At 41.4% G+C, this 21,407-nt stretch overlaps 1 protein-coding gene and 1 long non-coding RNA gene across 5 annotated transcripts in view; one reads left to right on the top strand and one right to left on the bottom strand.

The window, feature by feature from the left end:
* The window catches only part of Pde1c (phosphodiesterase 1C), a 459,933-nt gene that overhangs the window by 383,166 nt on the left and 55,360 nt on the right, over positions 1 to 21,407 (top strand). For all 4 annotated transcript variants that reach the window (XM_040738289.1, XM_040738290.1, XM_040738291.1 and 1 more), the window contains 5 exons: positions 294 to 407; positions 10,119 to 10,301; positions 11,170 to 11,236; positions 15,369 to 15,485; positions 17,653 to 17,793. In XM_040738289.1, the coding sequence (XP_040594223.1) occupies positions 294 to 407; positions 10,119 to 10,301; positions 11,170 to 11,236; positions 15,369 to 15,485; positions 17,653 to 17,793 (622 nt within the window). The remainder of the gene's footprint in view (positions 1 to 293; positions 408 to 10,118; positions 10,302 to 11,169; positions 11,237 to 15,368; positions 15,486 to 17,652; positions 17,794 to 21,407) is intronic.
* On the bottom strand, positions 245 to 17,925 carry LOC121136854. Its single transcript, XR_005874015.1, has 3 exons — positions 17,725 to 17,925; positions 16,411 to 16,510; positions 245 to 385 (listed from the first exon to the last, which is right to left on the bottom strand). It is a non-coding gene; the product is annotated as an uncharacterized LOC121136854 (long non-coding RNA).

Below are 21,407 nucleotides of genomic sequence, written 5' to 3' on the forward strand. Positions count from 1 at the left end.
GGTGGTGTTTGGTGATAGTCTTTCCTATATCCAATTAGAGACTAACTGACACATTGGGAAAAAGAAAATTATCAGAAATTTAGAACCTTCACAAAATGAATGAGTACTCCAAAATGTTGGGCGTGTTCTCGCTTTATCCTTTTATAAATTGCTACTTTAGCACTGTAACTTTTTTCTTTCAGGTACATTGGAGTAAAAAAACAACGTTCAAAACTATAAAGAAATGGGTCATCACAGTTTTAGAATTATTCTTTGATTCCTTTATTCTAATGAAGTTATCTTGTCCTCTGTAGGTTACGGTCTTTGGTCAAGCAGTTGGAGCGTGGGGAGGCCTCTGTGGTAGATCTAAAGAAGAACCTGGAATATGCAGCGACAGTGCTTGAATCTGTATACATTGATGAAACAAGGTAAGTTACAAAAGAGATTTAAGAATGCTAGCCGGACGTTGGTGGTTCACGCCTTTAATACCAGCCCTCGAGAGGAAGAGGCAGGCAGATCTCTGTGAGTTCGATTCCAGGCTGGTCTGACAGCCTCCAAAACAATACAGAGAAACCCTATCTTGTAAAACCAAAAAACCAACAAACAAACAAAAAACAAAAAGAAGGCAATGCTAGATTTTCTGTCCAACAGCACACCACCCCTCCATCCCCCACCCCCGGGGAGCCCGCCCCATGGTAGGTCTAGGGTGTGGTCAGATCGCTGACTCTGAGACATAAGTTTCTGTGAACCAATGGGAAAGAGCTGGAAAAGCTGCTCCCTCAACTATGAATTATCAGCAGAACTTACTGCATGGATAATCGAATGGAGTTAGAGCAGAAAGGGCAATTCTTTTCTTTTTTGTCATTTTAAGCTGGGTATCTTTTGCTTTATTTCTGGTATCCACTTATGAGTGAGTACATACTATATTTGTCTTTCTAATTTGGCTTACCTCACTTTGGATGTTTTTTTTTCTCGGTATGCCCATTTGCCTGCGAATTTTAGGATGTCATTGTTTTTTACCTCTGAGTAGTACTCCATTGTGTAAATATACCACATTTTTTTAATCCCTTCTTCAGTTGAGGGGCATCTAGGCTGTTTCCAAGATCTGTCTATTACAAATAATATTTCTATGAACATAGTTGAGCAAATGTCCTTGTGGTGTGAATGTGCCTCCTTTGGGTGTATGCCCAACAGTGGTATTTCAGGGTTTTGAGGTAGGTGGCAATTCTTAAGAGCCTGGCAAGGTTTCTCCCAGATGTATAGTCCTACTGTGATGGCTACATTCTTACTGTGTCAGTCTAAAATGTGTGTTTGAATCCATCATCTCTGTCAGCAACTAGAGGTTCCTGAAGTGATCATGTCCCCAGCATCCCTCCTTCAGCAACATTTCCACTTGAATTATACAAGTACCAGAGCAATTGCAGGCACTAACATTGATTTTGAAAGAAATACAACTGCTTTCCTTTTGGAAACTGTTGAAATGTTGACTGTAAAAGCCTCCAGTCAGACAGGCTCCTTAGTATGTGTGATGTCTTAGGTCACCAAACTCAAATCTGAAAGGATTTCGCTACAATCTGTAGGTTGTTGGCTTATTTTTTTAATGATGCGATCCATTACTTATTTTAGGGATTCGATAACACAGTTTTTCCCCTTTACCTAAATGAATATGTATAAATACATGCAACAATAAAAAGCATCTTTACACTGATGGTCTTTTTTACTGCTCATTTTTAATAGGGCTTCAATAGATGACAATAATTTTGGCTCTATTATAACTACTTTTGTTCCTCTTTAGTGCTCTGACCAATTAACTTGGACAAATCAGAGAAGTACATTCACAGATGGTTTAAGTTACTGGGCTCAAATGAAGAACTGCATTGTTTTGGGGAGTTTCCTGGAATTTAGAAGCTCATGTTTCTATTATCTCCCATTGAATTAAGGGGCATCGGTTGGTATCCCTTAAATTATTGCTTTAAAGTACTTGGTTGTTATGATTTGTGCAATGTTTTTCAGTCTCTAGGCATTTCTTTCAATACTATCTCTGGTCGGGTCTTAGCACTTTACACACTTTTATATTTGTGTCTTTGGAGGACAGGTCAGATCCAATTTATTCAAAGACATACCATTATGAACTTTCACAGGCCTTGCCAAAAAGCTTGCTTCCCCAACCCCATTTGTGTGGTGTGTGTGTGTGTGTGTGTGTGTGTGTGTGTGTGTATGTGATTTTTTTTTTTCATTTTTATTTTTATTTTTTTTATATTAATATTTTTTTTATTTTCCATTTTAAATTTAGATAAGAAACAAGGTTGCTTCACAAGTCAGTACGAGGTCCCTCTCCCTTTCCCTCCCCTCCTCCTGTGCCCTCCCCCCATCCCCCCCCCCGTTATCCCCTCATTCCCCCAGGGAGGGTGAGGCCCTCCATGGGGGTGTCCATAGTCTGTCATTTCATATAGGGCAGGGCCTAGACCCTTCCCCAAGAGTTCAGGGTGAGAGTGCACCTCACATTGTTCTATGGGAGTCCAGAGACCGTGTGTATACTTGGGATGGGTACTGATCTGCTGTCCAAGGCTCAATAGATTACCTAGGCCTCCTCACTGACACCCAGATTCAGGGGGTCTTGATCAGTCCCATGCTGGATTCCCAGGCTGATGCCTGGGATTCAAGAGTTAACCTTTGTCTGGTCAGCTGTTTCTGGGGGTTCAACCAGCCCAGTCTTAATCCCTTTGATCATCAGTCCTCCCTCTCTGATACTGGCTTTCTTGAGTTCAGCTCAGTACTTAACCAGCCAGTAAATGAAGTTTCTGTTTCCCAGACTCTCTGGCAATAGGATTGTAGGCTGGCACTCCCCAGATCTATGTCTAAAATCCATATATGAGAGAGTACATGCCATGTTTCTCTTTTTGTGACTGGGTTACCTCACTCAGGATGGTTTCTTCTAGTGTCATCCATTTGCCTGCGAATCTCATGATTCCATTATTTTTTCTGCTGAATAGTACTCCATTGTGTAGATGTACCACATTTTCTCTATCCATTCTTCGGGTGAGGGACATCTAGGTTGCTTCCAAGTTCTGGCTATTACAAATAAAGCTGCTATGAACATAGTGGAACAGACATCTTTGTTATATGAATGGGCATCTTTTGGATATATGCCTAAGAGTGCAGTTGCTGGGTCTTGTGGTAGGTTTATTCCCATTTTTCTGAGGAATCTCCATACTGCTTTCCAAAGTGGCTGAACCAGTTGGCACTCCCACCAGCAATGGAGGAGTGTCCCCCTTTCACCACATCCTCTCCAGCATAAATTGTCATTGGTGTTTTTGATTTTAGCCATTCTGACAGGAGTGAGATGGTATCTCAGAGTTGCTTTGATTTGCATTTCCCGGATGGCTAAGGATGTTGAGCACTTTCTCAAGTGCCTCTCAGCCATTTTAGACTCCTCTATTGAAAACTCTCTATTTAGTTCTGCAGCCCACTTCTTAATTGGGTCCTTTGCTGTTTTGGAGACTTGCTTCTTGAGTTCTTTGTAAATTTTGGAGATCAACCCTCTGTCAGATGTGGGATTAGTGAATATTTTTTCCCATTCTGTGGGCTGCCTTTTTGTCTTGCTGACTGTGTCCTTTGCCTTACAGAAGCTTCTCAGTTTCAGTAGGTCCCATTTATTAATTGTTGATCTCACTGTCTGTGCTACTGGTGTTATGTTCAGGAAGCTGTCTCCTGTACCAATTCTTTCAAGGGTACCACCCACTTTCTCTTCTAAGAGGTTCAGTGTGGCTGGATTTATGTTGAGGTCTTTGATCCATTTGGACTTAAGTTTTGTGCATGGCGATAAACATGGATCGATCCGCATTTTTCTACATGCCAGTCTCCAATTATGCCAGCACCATTTGTTGAAGATGCTTTCTTTATTCCATTGTATATTTTTAGCTTCTTTGTCGAAGATCAGATGTTCGTACGTGTGTGGGTTAATACCCGGATTTTCAATTCGATTCCATTGGTCTGCCTGTCTATTTTTGTGCCAATACCAAGCTGTTTTCAGGACTATAGCTCTATAATAGAGCTTGAGGTCAGGGATAGTGATGCCTCCGGACGTTGCCTTGTTGAACAGGGTTGTTTTGGCTATCCTGGGTCTTTTGTTTTTCCATACAAAATTGATTATTGTTCTTTCAAGGTCTGTGAAGAATTGTGCTGGGATTTTAATGGGGATAGCATTGAATCTGTAGATTGCTTTTGGCAGGATTGCCATTTTTACTACATTGATCCTACCTATCCAAGAGCATGGGAGATCTTTCCATTTTCTGAGGGCTTCTTTAATTTCTTTCTTTAAAGATTCAAAGTTCTTACGATACAGGTCTTTCACTTGTTTGGTTAGCGTTACCCCAAGGTATTTTATGTTGTTTGTGGCAATTGTAAAGGGTGATGTTTCTCTGATTTCTCTTTCAGCCCTTTTATCATCTGTATATAGTAGGGCTACTGACTTTCTTGAGTTGATCTTGTAACCTGCCACTTTGCTGAAGGTGTTAATCAGCTGTAAGAGTTCCCTGGTAGAGTTCTTTGGGTCACTGATATAAACTATCATATCGTCTGCAAACAGTGAAAGTTTGACTTCTTCCTTCCCAATTTGTATCCCCTTGATCCCCCTTTGTTGTCGTATGGCTATAGCTAGAACTTCAAGTACCATGTTGAAAAGGTATGGAGAGAGTGGACAGCCTTGTTTTGTTCCTGATTTTAGAGGAATTGCGTTGAGTTTCTGTCCATTTAGTTTGATGTTGGCTGTTGGTTTACTGTATATGGCTTTTATTATGTTTAAGTATGTCCCTGTTATCCCAGATCTCTCCAAGACCTTTATCATGAAGGGATGTTGGATTTTGTCAAAGGCTTTTTCAGCATCTAGTGAGATGATCATGTGATTTTTGTTTTTCAGCTTGTTTATATGGTGGATTACGTTGATGGATTTTCGTATGTTGAACCATCCCTGCATCCCTGGGATGAAACCTACTTGATCGTGGTGAATGATTGTTTTGATGTGTTCTTGGATCCGATTTGCCAGTATTTTATTGAGTATTTTTGCATCAATGTTCATGAGGGATATTGGTCTGAAGTTCTCTTTCTTGGTTGTATCTTTGTGTGGCTTGGGGATCAAGGTTATTGAAGCCTCATAGAAAGAGTTTGGCAAAGACCCTTCTGCTTCTATTGTGTGGAACACTTTGAGAAGAATTGGTATAAGCTGTTCTTTGAATTTGTGGTAGAATTCTGCACTGAGGCCATCTGGACCTGGACTTTTTTTGGTTGGGAGACTTTTGATGACAGCTTCTATTTCCATAGGGGTTATAGGTCTATTTAAATTGCTTATCTGTTCTTGATTTAGTTTTGGCAAATGATAGCTGTCCAGGAAGTCATCCATTTCCTTTAAATTTTCGAATTTTGTGGAGTACAGGTTTTCAAAGTATGACCTAATGATTCTCTGGATTTCCTCAGAGTCTGTTGTTATGTCCCCCTTTTCATTTCTGATTTTGTTAATTTGCGTGTTCACTCTCTGCTGTTTGGTAAGTTTGGACAAAGGTTTGTCTATCTTGTTGATTTTCTCAAAGAACCAACTCTTCGTTGCATTGATTCTTTGTATTGTTTTCCTGGTTTCTACTTTGTTGATTTCAGCCCTCAATTTGATTATTTCCTGGCGTCTACTCCTCCTGGGGGAGTTTGCTTCTTTGTGTTCTAGAGCTTTTAGCTGTGATGTTAATTCTCTGGTATAACTGTTTTCCTGTTTCTTCATGTGAGCACTTAGTGCTATGAACTTCCCCGTAGCACTGCTTTCAAAGTGTCCCATAGGTTTGGGTATGTTGTGTCTTCATTCTCATTGAGTTCGAGGAAGTCTTTAATTTCTTTTTTTATTTCCTCTTTGACCCAGGGATGGTGCAGTTGAGCATTATTCAATTTCCATGAGTTTGTAGGTTTTCTGCACTTTGTGTTGTTGTTGAATTCTAGTTTTAAGGCATGGTGGTCTGATAAGATGCATGGAGTTATTCCAATTTTTTTGTAGCTGCTGAGGTTTGATATGTTGCCAAGTATGTGGTCGATTTTTGAGAAGGTTCCATGTGGTGGTGAGAAGAAGGTATATTCTTTTTTATGTGGATGAAATGTTCTATAGATATCTGTTAATCCCAGTTGGGTCATTACTTCTATTAGACCCTTTGCTTCTTTGTTGAGTTCCTGTCTGGTATTCTTGTCTAGTGGTGAGAGTGGTGTGTTGAAATCTCCCACTATAACTGTGTGGGGCTTTAGATGAGATTTAAGTTCTAATAATGTTTCTTTAACGAATGTGGATGCCTTTGTATTGGGGGCATAGATGTTCAGGATAGACACTTCGTCTTGGTGGGTTTCACCTGTGATGAGTATGTAATGACCTCCTTCATCTCTTTTGATTGATTTTATTTTAAAGTCTAGTTTGTTAGATATTAGGATTGCTACCCCTGCTTGTTTCTTGGGTCCATTTGATTGAAAAATTTTTCCCAACCTTTAACTCTCAAGTAATGTCTGTCTTTGAGGGTGAGGTGTGTTTCTTGTATGCAGCAGAAGGAAGGGTTCTGTCTTCGAATCCATTCTGCTAGTCTGTGTCTTTTTATGGGTGAGTTAAGGCCATTAATATTGAGGGATATTAATGACCATTGATTGCTCATCCTTCTTCGATTTGCGATGGTTGTTGTTGGTGGAATTATGGGTGGAATTTCGCCCCTTTGTTCTTTTGGCTGTTGGTAGAGAGGGATTCTCTAATGCTTATGTTTTTCTGGTTGTAGTTAGCTTCCTTGGGTTGGAGTTTTCCTTCCAAAATTTTCTGTAGGGCTGGGTTAGTGGACACATATTGGTTGAATCTAGTTTTGTCATGGAATATCTTGTTTTCTCCGTCTATAGTGATTGAGAGCTTTGCCGGGTATAGTAGTCTGGGCTGGCATCCATGGTCTCTTAGTGTAGGTAGAATATCTATCCAGGACCTTCTGGCTTTCAGAGTTTCCATGGAGAAATCAGGTGTAATTCTGATAGGTCTGCCTTTATATGTTACTTGACCTTTTTCCTTAGCTGCTCTTAATATTCTTTCTTTATTCTGTATGTTTGGGGTCTTGATTATTATGTGGCGAGGGATTTTTTTTGTGGTCCACTCTATTTGGTGTTCTGTAGGCTTCTTGTACCTTCATTGGCATGTCTTTCTTAAGGTTGGGAAAGTTTTCTTCTATGATTTTGTTGAATATGCCTTCTGCCCCTTTGAGGTGGATTTCTTCTCCTTCTTCTATACCTATTATTCTTAGGTTTGGTCTTTTCATGGTGTCCCATAATTCCTGGATGTTTTGTGTTAAGGATTTGTTGGATTTAAGGTTTTCTTTGGTTGATAAATCCATTTCTCCTAATGTATCTTCAACACTTGAGATTCTCTCTTCCATCTCTTCTATTCTGTTGGTAATGCTTGTATTGGTAGTGCCTGACTGTTTGTCCAGCTTTTCTATTTTCTGCCTTTCTTCAGATTGTGTTTTTTTTAGTGTCTCTATTTCAGTTTTCAACCCTTGCAGCATTTGCATTGCTTCTTGCAATTTTCTGTTTATCTGTTCGTCCGTTTGTTGCCTTTTATGAATTTTTTGGTTTGTTCTTTCTTCCATTTCTTGCATTTTTTGGTTTGCTTTTTGTTCCATTTCTTGGATTTTGTGCTTTGTTTCTTCTTCCCTTTCCTGCCTTTTTTGGTTTGTTTCTTCCTCCATTTTTTTATTTTTTGCTTTGTTTTTTCTACCATTTCTTGCATTTTTTGCTTTGTTGCTTCTTCCATTTCCTGCCTTATTTGGTATGTTTCTTCTTCTAATTCTTGCATTTTTTGCTTTGCTTTTTCTTCCATTTCTTGCATTTTTTGCTTCATTTCTTCTTCCATTTCGTGCCGTTTTTGGTTTGTTTTTTCTTCCAATTCTTGCATTTTTTGGTTTGTTTTTTCTTCCATTTCTTGCATTTTTTGGTTTGTTTTTTCTTCCATTTCTTTGAGGGATTTTCCAATATCCTCTTTTAGGGCCTCTATCATTTTCATGAAAGTGCTTTTAAGATCGTTCTCTTCTGCTTCCTTCGCGTTTGAATATTGGGGTCTTGCTGGTGTGGAGTCTCTAGAATCTGGCGGTGTCATATTTGTTTTTCTGTTGCTGACTGTGTTTTTGTATTGTCTCTTTCCCATCTCTTCTTTTAGTGGGTGCAGAAAGAGACCCTTCCTGGTCTGGGGACCAGAGTTCCCTTTGGTGGGTGCTAGTAAGTCCAGTAATCTGGTGGTTCTTCTATGCCTTGTCCAAATGCTGGTCCGTGGGTAGAGAAGAAGAACAGGAATCTGGGGCGCTTAGCCTCCTACCTGGTCCCCTGGACCCTATGCTGGGTCCTGTTGTACCTGATCCGGAACAGCTACTCCCCTGGTCTCCCTGGTTCCTGTAGTTTCCTGGTCTCTTTGGTGGGAGAGAAGATCTGGAGTCTGGGGTGCTTGGCTCCCGCCGGGATTGGGAGCTCTGTGCAGTTCCCAGGCGATCTGCAGGCTCTGGAACTCAGGCTGGGAAGCTGGCCTGTTTACCTGATGATGCCAGAGGGACAGCTACTTCCCTGTACTCCCAGCCTCCTCTCCTTTCCTGGAATCGTTGGTGGGAGAGAAGATCTGGAGTCTGGGGTGCTTTGCTCCCGCCGGTATTGGGAGCTCTGTGCAGTTCCCAGGCGATCTGCAGGCTCTGGAACACAGGCCGGGAAGCTGGCCTGTTTACCTGATGCTCCCACCGGGATTGGGAGCTCTGTGCAGTTCCCAGGTGATCTGCAGGCTCTGGAACACAGGCCGGGAAGCTGGCCTGTTTACCTGGTGCTCCCGCCGGGATTGGGAGCTCTGTGCAGTTCCCAGGCGATCTGCAGGCTCTGGAACTCAGGCCGGGAAGCTGGCCTGTTTACCTGATGATGCCAGAGGGACAGCTACTTCCCTGTACTCCCAGCCTCCTCTCCTTTCCTGGAATCGTTGGTGGGAGAGAAGATCTGGAGTCTGGGGTGCTTTGCTCCCGCCGGGATTGGGAGCTCTGTGCAGTTCCCAGGAGATCTGCAGGCTCTGGAACACAGGCCGGGAAGCTGGCCTGTTTACCTGATGCTCCCGCCGGGATTGGGAGCTCTGTGCAGTTCCCAGGCGATCTGCAGGCTCTGGAACTCAGGCCGGGAAGCTGGCCTGTTTACCTGATGATGCCAGAGGGACAGCTACTTCCCTGTACTCCCAGCCTCCTCTCCTTTCCTGGAATCGTTGGTGGGAGAGAAGATCTGGAGTCTGGGGTGCTTTGCTCCCGCCGGGATTGGGAGCTCTGTGCAGTTCCCAGGAGATCTGCAGGCTCTGGAACACAGGCCGGGAAGCTGGCCTGTTTACCTGATGCTCCCGCCGGGATTGGGAGCTCTGTGCAGTTCCCAGGCGATCTGCAGGCTCTGGAACTCAGGCCGGGAAGCTGGCCTGTTTACCTGATGATGCCAGAGGGACAGCTACTTCCCTGTACTCCCAGCCTCCTCTCCTTTCCTGGAATCGTTGGTGGGAGAGAAGATCTGGAGTCTGGGGTGCTTTGCTCCCGCCGGGATTGGGAGCTCTGTGCAGTTCCCAGGAGATCTGCAGGCTCTGGAACACAGGCCGGGAAGCTGGCCTGTTTACCTGATGCTCCCGCCGGGATTGGGAGCTCTGTGCAGTTCCCAGGTGATCTGCAGGCTCTGGAACTCAGGCCGGGAAGCTGGCCTGTTTACCTGATGATGCCAGAGGGACAGCTACTTCCCTGTACTCCCAGCCTCCTCTCCTTTCCTGGAATCGTTGGTGGGAGAGAAGATCTGGAGTCTGGGGTGCTTTGCTCCCGCCGGGATTGGGAGCTCTGTGCAGTTCCCAGGCGATCTGCAGGCTCTGGAACACAGGCCGGGAAGCTGGCCTGTTTACCTGATGCTCCCGCCGGGATTGGGAGCTCTGTGCAGTTCCCAGGCGATCTGCAGGCTCTGGAACTCAGGCCGGGAAGCTGGCCTGTTTACCTGATGATGCCAGAGGGACCGTGTATGTGATTTTATATCATCTTTTTGTTTACATTTCAGGGTGTCAGATAATTCTAGATTGCGTCTCTGACTGTGTCTTTTATTTCCAGGAGACTTCTGGATACAGAGGATGAGCTTAGTGACATCCAGTCAGATGCTGTGCCTTCTGAGGTCCGCGACTGGCTGGCCTCTACCTTCACACGACAGATGGGGATGATGCTAAGGAGAAGTGATGAGAAGCCCAGGTTCAAGAGCATCGTCCATGCAGTGCAAGCTGGGATATTTGTGGAGAGGTAAAGGTGAAACTCATTGTTATTCAAGGGCCACATCATCCACAGGAACGCCAGGTCCTATGACTCTTAAGTTCTCTTTTAATGTAGTTTTGATATAGTATTATAAAAACTGAAATTTCTGAAAAGAAACAGGTATTTTAATCTCCGTGACATCATTAGGATCAGTTTTTCTCTTTGCTCAAAATCCTCATCTTAAGAAGATTTAGATTAAGTTCAACCTGGTTTTTAAAGTCAGAAATCATATGACCCATGTCTTTCAAATACATGGATAGCATCAGAACAGGCTAATATAGTAGTGCTTTGAGGTAGCTGACCCAGGGAGGACAGTTTATTTAAGGGCTCTGGGTTCCCTGTGACACAGTTTGCTAGGTTTTTGACACTAAATTGACAATAAATAGAATTGTTTCTTCTACTAGTCCCTCTTACATAGTTGCACATTTTAGAAATTTCATGGTAGTTATTTCAAAGTTTACGTGAGACATTTACCTGCTTTCTTTTAGAAGTCCTGGAGAAGAACCATGGCCGATGGGTCACCCACAGATCCTTTGTTCATAAAGTACAATACTGTACCCTGCTTCTCATCCTGCAGTCATGGCTGGCAGAGCCCATCTTCCCTTTTAATAATTTAGTGTCCAATATGGGGCACACAAACTTAATTTCATTTGGTTTCTAGTGACTTGTGTGTTTGAGGTTGCCTTCATTTCTTCTTAATTTATCATTAAGGGCACTAGAGTAACTTTGGAATTTAAAGTTCCTTAGGTCACCAGATGACCTGAGTGCTCATCAGTTGTCTATATGTGTGCAGATCTGTGAAGTGCTAATCCTCTGTTGTAAGCTATCACATTTTTTTCTTCTCCATCTTTGCCAGAATGTATAGGCGGACATCAAATATGGTTGGGCTGAGCTATCCACCAGCTGTTATTGATGCGTTAAAGGTAAGATTGTTGAAAATGCTTATGGGATAAATGGAAATGAATTCAGAGTACAGTTAAATTTCTTCTTAGAAAATAATATTTCATTTCTGTACTTTTCTGTTATTCCAACCTCAATCTGTTCTAATAGTATTACTTTGTTCTCAGTCTTTACCTTCCTAATTTATTTTCTTCCAAGTTAAACTCTTCGAAGTGTGGATTTTGGTTTTACACAATAATCCGCCATGATGTGATTCATGTAGCAGTAGCAACAGGAGATCAGACACATTACAGCAAAAGTACTTAAACTTAGGAAGAAACTTATTGGATGTAATTATATCAATACTCAATTGCCCACTCCAATTCCATTTCATAAGATTTTTAAAAATACCCAGAAAATTTTAAGAAAAATACAATCAGAGTTAATCAGAGATTAGAGTTGAGACCTGAACACAGTGTTCCCAGTACAGGTCAGGTTCCCAGTAACACTTCATGACACAATTGTTTAGTCCAGAGTCCTGGTCCCTTTGAGACATTTTGCTGTTTTTCCAAGGCTTGCACTGAGCCAGGTGTTGTATGGGAAGTCATCAAGTACAGGTTTGTTTTAAGGAGGGTGAACCCTGCAAGGTAACTCCCAGTCGAATGTACTGGAAATTATGTAGATGACTTCTGAAGGCCCCACACAGAAGTGTTCCATGAAGCAGGGACAGAGTCAGATTCAGGGGACTGGAGGGTTCCTAGTGTACTTTGGTTGTAGGGTGGGGTTGGCTAGGGCCCCGTGTCTTGTTCTGGTTGGTATTACATGCTGTCTGCACTTAGCACCTGTCCCTTTGTGCAGTGGCACCGTGGAATTCTGACTTCTAGCTACTACAGTCTCTCTCTGAAACATGCAACAAGTATAATCTGATAATGTCTTCAGACGATAAATGTCCCATTTGGGGAAATAGGAGTGGACAGTGCTTCTCAAATAGCTTAATGTAAAAAAACATGCCCCATGGGCCATTCTGATTATGTGTTCATGGTTTTCCCTTATGTTCAGATACCTACAGCAGCTGTGTTTACAGGAGTCACATTTCTTCTTTTACTGACTACATTTCTTTCCCCTCCTTGCATCTTAAGAGCAGGGAGGATACTGTGAGAAGCCACAGGCCCTCATGCTAGTGGCCAACCCATCATCGTAGTTTACAATGATGTTTCCCAGCCCACCAGCAGAACCACTTCATGAGACCTGTTTCCTAGCACCACAATGAAATTGCCATTGATTTTCATAATTGAACTGGAACGCTCAGTGCAAATCTTAGGAGCATTAGAAGCCTATTTAAACCTTTATTTCTGCATTTGTCATAAACACAAACCGTGACTGGGTTCACTGACACTGGGCTGTTTATGAAAGTAAATCTTCCAAATTGAAGTCTCTTTTCTATGAATAGCTGAAAACTAAAAGGTGGAACAAGCTGTTATGTGGACAAACTGTTATTTGCCACTTAAGGAAAGGAAACCTCAGAAGTCTCCACATGGTCTTTCTGAGAGAAAGACACTTGGATTAGTTGGAGCAAGAACCAGCTAGCTCCAAATGGCTGCCCTCTCCTTGTCTGCTGATATGTGCATTAAGGCCACAGCTTTTACCCTGGACCCAATTCCTGTCGATCGTGAAAGCTCAAGTCCTGTCTACACTGTAGTGTCTTTCCAGTTGTCTCTCAGCACTTGCCTTTGATTGCCCGAGGACTGCAGTGGGCTGGAGAGCACAGAGGTGGCATCCCATTTCCCTTTTTGTACCTGTTGAGGAAAAGGTTATTTGCACAGAGCTGTTGGCACTTCTGTGGAACTCACTACTGATTTCCTTTAGTACAGAAAAAATTTCTCGAAGACTGAGGGAATTCAGGTCACTCAAATAACCATTGTGGCAGGTCATGTTAACTGCCATTCATGTCAGAACATGGCATAAAATGATATCTAAGTAAGAGAATAATTAACTACAGCTCATTGCAAGTCTTTTTTTCCATTGGACTCTTTTTTATTTATTTTTATTTTATTTTTATTTTTTATTTTATTTTCTAGTTTAAATTTAGATAAGAAACAAGGTTGCTTCACAATTCAGTTCCAGGTCCCTCTCTTAACTGCTTGTGTGTCACTCCTGGTATTTTTTCCTCTTGTTACATACTACCTTTTAATTTCATTTTATCTCTAGACTTTGTGGTAGGGTTCTAGAGGTACAGAAATATCTGTTCTTTACGAGAACAGTTGTCCTGCGGCTCAGAAAGCAGCTCCTTGGATAATTTTAGGAAGGGAAGAAGTAAACAGTTTTCAGCTTCCTTAGTCTATGCTAACCTGGATGTTCTCCACCTTTCTTGACTGGAGTTGTTCCTGAGCAAAATTTGGCCAAAGAGAAAGTGTGTTTAAAGCACTTACATCGGCTGCTCATTAAAGTGCAGATTCTAGACTCAGGAACACTCAGAGGCCTACAGCATCCTCAGCATTTTCAGCGAGTCCCTATGTGGCTTGGAAGAAGAGTAAAGTTCAAGAATAGCAGTTAAGATTCCCTTGAGATGAAGGCCATAGAGGACACCCACTTCCCTACTCATCTCCTGGAGCTGTCAGTGTCCTTCTACTTAGGACCAGATCACACAGTGGCTGTGACTCATAGTAACCCAACTGTAGAACTCAAGCAAAGCTCCAGGTTGTGGGTAAATTTCGGTATGTATGTTCTGGATCCTTACTGGGTATTTAGGGGATGAAGCCTTTGTCACAGTGTGGATTCATTGGGTTTACAAGTGTCATCTGTAGGTAATGAGGTCACGTGAGAGGTTGCCAGTGAGATTATTAAGTAGTTTTGTTACTGTGTGACACTTGACCCTTTGTCTCTCCCAGACTGGCTTGTATAACACTGGGGAAAGTATAGCCTTTTATAGAGTTGGGAGATTTGAGGACTGTGTATTAACACTTCACAGAGCAGTTTTAGTTATTTTAATGGAAGGGTAATTATTGCTAAAGTAAGTGTGTTTACCACTAAATTTAAGTAGAAACAATCCAGTGGAGAGTCTTTGACTTTTTTTTAATCTTACATGATTGCTTTTATGTGGCTTGACTTCCATGGGAGAATCCTTAGTAGTCTTGAGCTGAGCATGGGGGCTGGAAGGGTTAGGTGTGACAAGAGCATGAACATTGCAGGAACATGTTAGGAAACACTGAGACTTTCATGCAGATAGTCTCTGATGCCAGAGGTACCAACCCCTGGCCAGAGAAAAATCTATCTCCATTCTGTAACTACAGAAGGAATACCATTGGTGTGACAAGGACATCAAATGCCTGCCGATTTAACTATGACTTAAATACACATTTGTTTATTATATCCACAAGTGACTGGTGTTGCTGTGTCAAAAGCACACAAGACAGTGTTTACAAGTATTCTGGAGCCAGTATTTGTGAACAAATAGTAACTTGATGATGGCATATAAGGTGTGTGTCCAGTTCAGTTTTTACGTTTACTTCTTTCACCAAAGTGTTAGAGTAACAGGAGAAATACGTCACCACATTTGTGGCTCCAGCGACCATTTTTCCAATTCTTGAAATGAATGTTTTTCTCTTTGGTTGCATCTTAACCATTGAAGTTGAAGTGGCATTCCATTTTTGTCTTCAATATCATGCATGCTTCTGCATACATTTAATGAGTTAGCAGCGTCAGCTCAGGGCTCAGAAGATGTTGTTACGTAGTATGTTAGTGGGTTGGAGAGCATTTAGAGATGTGCCTCAGCTGGTTTGAACTCAGAATAGGAGCTGATGGGCTTGAAGGATGAAGCCTGAGAGGAGGCATCAGTGTGGAAGGCATGTGTGTCCTCATCCAATTTGTGCTTCCAACAGGCCTTTGAAGAACTAGGTAACTATCCATTTCCCCATCAGTAAAGTGTAACTAGTCATACCACTTAACATTTGTTCTATAAATTACTTATTTTTTACCACTCATGAGGCCTGTGAATATTTCTGCTAGTTATTTCTGTTAAACAATAAGTGTTCTTGTATTACCACACTAGAAAGCTACTCAGAGTTTTTAGAGCCTTGAGCTATTTTGTCTCAGATGTGGAAGACTCAAACATGGATAGATAAGCAGTTGCATAGGTGTTGTGAACTAATAGTGCTCTCTCTGTTCTCTTTCCTGAAGGATGTGGACAAATGGTCCTTTGATGTCTTTTCCCTCAATGATGCCAGTGGAGATCATGCATTGAAGTTCATTTTCTATGAATTACTCACTCGCTATGACCTGATCAGCCGTTTTAAGGTCAGCACCTCATTAAAAAGATAAACTGCACACATTTGTCTATCCTTACAAGTGACTTCTATATCAAGACTGAGGGAATCCTTCTAAGTGGATAGGAAGATGCTGTGGGCAACTATGGATATCATTCTGATGGGGCTGTAGTTTCTTCCTTCTAGAGGTCTCTTTTCTTTACATGCTGACTGGTGGATCTTGCTAGAAGGCAGACTATAGAGGTGGCATGGAGACCTATCTTCCTACTATAGCTAAGTCTGCCATAGGTGCTGCCCACCAATGTTCATTTCATCTTGCATCATCATGATTATGTGTATTATTGACCACTCTTAGCTGAGAGGCAGCAATGGAGACAGAATGAGCTGGGCAGCTTCCATAAGATTTCCCACATTCCATGCTTCAACCAGACAAAACTCCCACTTGTCCATGGCAGATCACTGGTGTTTTCCAGCTGCCCATGCTTCAGATGAATTAATTTTTTTGCTTTAAATAAAGAGAATATGTCATCTCCAGGGTCAGCTCCTCACTGCACAGCCTCTTCAGGTTGGGACAGGTCCTCAAGGAAACTAGGCTTCATGCATCTGATAGATGTAATATGTCTCTGGAAAATGCAGGTTGTTTTACACACAAATGTTGGTGTCTCTGGACAGAGTAAGTGTTTATCACTTCCTTAAGGGCTGTAATGAAGCATGAACTTTCTACATGATCACAAATAACTTATGGCCATGTCCTTTGTCCTTCATTGTGCCCTCAAGAAAACGTGGGTGCTGGAGACAATTTTCTTTGAAAAAAAGCTTGTATGAATATGCTTATTTAGCTTCTCACTGGCTCATAGACTGACAGAACAGCCCCAAGTCCCAAACACCCTTGATCTTAACTTTGAAAACTGATAATAAGCTCATTTATGCCCTCTGTATGACATTTACTTACTTACCTGCTCACTTTGGTCTCATGAGAAGGGAACTTGCGAAGTAACCCTGGCTGGCCTTGGACTTGCAGTGATCCTCCATTCTCTTGCCTCCTGAATTCTACAACTAAGGAACACAGTTAAAATTTCAAACATCCACTACTAGTTAGAATGTTAAGAGGCTTGGTATGGTTATTATAGTTGACTTTTCTTTTTGAATCTGTTAGTCTCTAGGAATGGACACCCTTCTCTTTATCCACAGTCTTGGACTAGGGATTTTATCCCAACTGCGTCAGTAATCTCACTACTAGAATGATAAATATCTGGAGGGTCCTCTTAATTATATGTAACATTAACAGATCATCATTCTGCTGTGCAGGAGAGCAAGCTGTGTATATTACACACATTTGAGCAGAAAAAGCAATCAAGCCTGTTGAAAATACTATCCTAATGGACTGGTGGTTCTGAGAAAATATTCACATCTTTCTGACTTGAGAAAAATGAATATATACTAATGCAGCATACTTAATTCACTTGTGAGAAAACATAAAGGACACAAAAATCTTAAGTTAGAAAACAATGGTGATGTAACAGATGTAAGCTTCCACTGGTGTGACTTCCTCAAAGCCACATTCTTTGCAAGGGGCCATTGTATGCATTAGAAATATAGGGGAGCTCTAGTGTGTGAATGTGTGCATGGGTAAAGAAGAGGCTGTGTCTTTTTATCACCCAATGATCTATTATTGGTGACTTGCAGTTTGGAGAGTCTCCTTTTGCTGGTGAAGTTTTACAAATGGTTAAAAATATCATAAACTGAGGTGATTCCCAGTGTTGCTTGTAACTTCCTCAACACACTTTGTGACATCAGTCCTGCATAGCATCTCTTGGTATTTGTGGAAAAAACTAAAAACAGATAAAATTCAAAGAAATACAGAAGTTTAGTAGTCACCAATAATGAGTGGGGTTGCCTATGTGTACACAAAAAGTACTGGTTTATAATTTACAAAATGTCTTTGAGAAGAATCTGTAGTTTGGTTGCCTTAATTGAGGAACAAAAACCAGTTTGTGAGACTGTTCCTCAACCAGGGATTTGGTGTTGGACTTTCACGGTATCTGACAGTTTCACCAGGGAATTCTATCAACTGTTAACATTGTTGCTTCCACATGTGATCCTCAACAGCCCCCAAAATGAGCAAGGTGGGAACCTTAGTGTTTCTCTTAAGGTAAGTATTTCCTTTTGTGGGTGAACTTTGCTGTATTCTCTTTCAGATTCCCATTTCTGCACTTGTCTCATTTGTGGAGGCCCTGGAAGTGGGGTACAGCAAGCACAAAAATCCTTACCATAACCTGATGCATGCCGCTGACGTCACACAGACTGTGCATTACCTCCTCTACAAGACAGGAGTAGCAGTGAGTACAGACAGGGACTCTCATTAGCGTTGGAGGGTGTTCCAGAGTGAGGAGGACGAGCCCAGGGGACATGAATGCCTTCTGAACTCACTATTTTCCAGCATCTCATGATCACTATGGAGAGCTTTGGGGGTATTCTAATGTGCTCTCATAATGGCTATGGAGAGCCTTGGGGTTCTCTGGAGTGCTCCCCTGATTTTTATGGAGGGTGATCTAAAGTGCTCCCTGTGATTGCTATAGAGAGCCTTGGGGTTCCCTAAGATGATGATCTTCCTCCTCCTCCTCCTCCTCCTCCTCCTCCTCCTCTTCCTCCTCCTCCTTCTCCTCCTCCTCCTCCTCCTCCTCCTCCTCCTCCTCCTCCTTCTTCTTCTTCTTCTTCATCTCTTATTTGGCCCAATGAAATAGATAATGACCAATTAAAGAATAATTATAGCAACTAAATATATATTTACACATATAGAATGATTACTTTGAATTTTGGCAACAGTCAATTAACAGTGGTATTCACTTATTCTGAAATTATATTCAGTAGATTCATCAACCATTGCTCCAACTCATATTTGGCTCAACCTGCTGGGTCTTTTTCAGAAGCATTCTGCTTATTCACACCTTAGTATTGTTTAAACTTAAGGGTTTCTATTTATTTGAAATATCCTTATAGTTCTGCTTTTCAGCTCTTTAGATGTCTTTTCTATAATCCATTTGACTAATTAGCTTATTCAAGTTGATTGTGCTTTTGACTTCTGAAATTTTCATTGTTTAGTTATTTACTTATTGTTTATGGGCATGGGGTATGTCTATGTGCTACAATACACATGCTGATGTCAGAGGACAATTTGTAAGCAGACAGTTTTCTTCTTCTGCCTTGTGGAGGTGAGGGACTGAATTTAGATTTCTGATTCATCACAAAGCACCTTGGTCTGCTGAATCATCCCACTAGCCTCTTTGCCTTCATTACCTCCATATAAGCCATCAGTTTTAGTATGCACAGATGTTGGTGGCAAAACAAAACAAAAACAAATGAACAAATAAAATGGCTCTCATTGAGATTAACACCTATAGAAAAATTTCATTTCTATTTTAATTTCTTGAGTGCTGAAATTGTCCCCATGCCCTATGCTTTGTTTCTTCAGTTTGCTCTGGGTACCTCTTTCTTCTGTAAAGTCCCCTCCTATGGCTTAGGGACAGTTTGTGCCTTCTCAGTGAGGGTCATCTTAGTGTGGCCTGGGTTAATCTGACCATGAATGCTATATGTTTGGCTCACATCTTGTTGACCTGGATACATTCAGTAGCTAGGGAATCTGCATCTAAACCTGTAAGCTCAGATGTGCTCTCTGCACTTTTAAGCACATGCAACAAAAACCTGCACACATCTTTTGGGTCAGTGACCTTAAGTCCATCCCCACTGTTTGGACTTGAATATGGCTTCTCACTGCACCAGTACATGATGTGTGAACTATGGACCAACACTGAGTATATTCTACAAATATCAGGGGATGCAATACGCTATTTTAAAAGTTGAAAATAATGAGTAAGTTTGGAAATACTAGAATCAGTTCTTAGGAAAACTAAGCTAACCAATCATGGGACTGGCGTGCTCAGCTCCTTTGGGATGACCTCTTTCAGATGCTGGTAGAATTTTGAGTATGCACACAACAGATGGCCTGGGAAGGTTCCTGAGCATTTTTAAAGTGAAAACAAAGATTTGAATCTTGTGATTTGCATGGGTTTCTGGGTTACAAGAGTGGTAATCAGTTTTCACAGGTCTCTCCAGGCCACTTACAGGAAAAGAAAGATAGAAATTGCTTGGGTATGGCAAATCAGCCCCAACCCAACACCCACTTGTCTTCTCTGTTGATTGGCTCAGTCTAATAGCTCACTGAATTAAAGTTAGAATACAGTGATAGGAGTGGTCCTTCAAGCTAGATATACTACATATAAATCCATGCTTAGTTACTGAATAGCTATTGTAAGCTGTGAAGAAAGACTTGAGTGCTCAGATTTCCTCATCTGAAATGTGAAAAAGATTTTATATTGAAGATGACCAGGAATAAAATATCAAAAATATTGGCTATTCTCTTTCCTTCAACTTAGAAAGTATTATTACTAGAATGTTGTAGAATTTCCCCCAAAAAACCCATTCTCATGTTCTAGTTTTTATTAAAGGTCTCATTTTGGAGATATAACCATTTAAGAAGTCATTTCAAAATTATAGAAATATTATAAAGGGGACTCATTTTATAGATAAGGAGTTTCTACCAAAAAACTCATACCGGAAGCCATATTGCATGATAATTCCTTGAAAACATGGAATCAAACAGAATTGTCCACACCAAAACAAACCCATGAAGAACTAGACTGATGCAGAGGTGTCTACATGAAGAGAGACATATGAAGACATGGGTTGGTGAAGAAGTGTCCACACTAAGGCCAATGAAGATGTGGGCTGATGCAGCAGTGTCTACATGAAGACAGACTCATAAAGACATGGACTGACACACCAAGATAACTACTAAACATTCTTCTACAGATCCCACAGAATGCAATATGTGATTTTAAAGATAAAATGCTGAGAAAGTCTGTAAGAGTTGTTTGTGTACTGGAAATTAATAAGTATAATGTAAAAAGTATGTTCTCAACAGTCTGAAAAGTGTATCATTATCTATAAAGAACTTTAAAACTGAAAAAGGGAAACTATAAAACTCAAAGGACTCAAAACTAATGTTTAAGTCAGTGGAGTGATGTGTTGTGCTTTAAATGGGAAACCATTATGTTTTATGGATGGCCGTTCACTTCAAAACAGTAAGTACTAATTCTGTTCCCCCAAGGGTTAATGTATAACTCGATAAGCCTGAAATCCATACAGGATGTGTAATTTTTCTGTGTTAGAAATGGTAGTTTTGAAAAAGGAACAGTATGTAACAAGGTAGTTATTTTCTTACTAATGCTAAAATATTACAAAGCTGTAGAAACAGAATATGTGATTTTAATGATAAAAATGACAAACACATCGATGGAGTTCAAGTTTCAAACCATACATTCAAAGGTTTATTAAGCACTTCTTATGAGCCAGTACTTTGTTAAACTACTCCCTGGTAATGGTATTAGGTGGTGAGGACTTTGAGAAGTAATGTGATAATAAAGGCAGGGCTCACACAAATAAGATTGGTGTCCTTAAAGGAGACCCAGGACTCCATTTCTCTTCCTTCCCTGCCCTTTGCCCTTCCCCTAACTGTACAGCTTTTTCTGTCACATGATGTGTCACCACCTCTACAACAGTCAATCAGTCATGGACTGGAACCTTCAAAATTCCCAAGTCCAAATCAGTGTTTCTCTTTATAAGATGATTTATCTCAGGTACTTGTCATGGCCACTGCCTTAGTTAGGGCTTCTACTGCTGTGAAGAGAAATTGTGACCATGGCAACTCTTATAATGGAAAACATTACATTGGGGTGGTGGCTTACAGTTTTTAAGAGTCCATTGTCATCATGCTGAGCAGTGTGGTGGTGTGCAGGCAGACTTGGCACTAAAGCTGAGCTTCCGACATCTTATAAGCAACAGGAAGTAGACTGGAAACAATGGGTGGTATTCTGAGCACAAGAAACCTCAAATC

This window comes from Mesocricetus auratus, unplaced genomic scaffold (genome assembly GCF_017639785.1).
Source record: "Mesocricetus auratus isolate SY011 unplaced genomic scaffold, BCM_Maur_2.0 Super-Scaffold_100676, whole genome shotgun sequence".
Classification (NCBI taxonomy): Eukaryota; Metazoa; Chordata; class Mammalia; order Rodentia; family Cricetidae; genus Mesocricetus; species Mesocricetus auratus.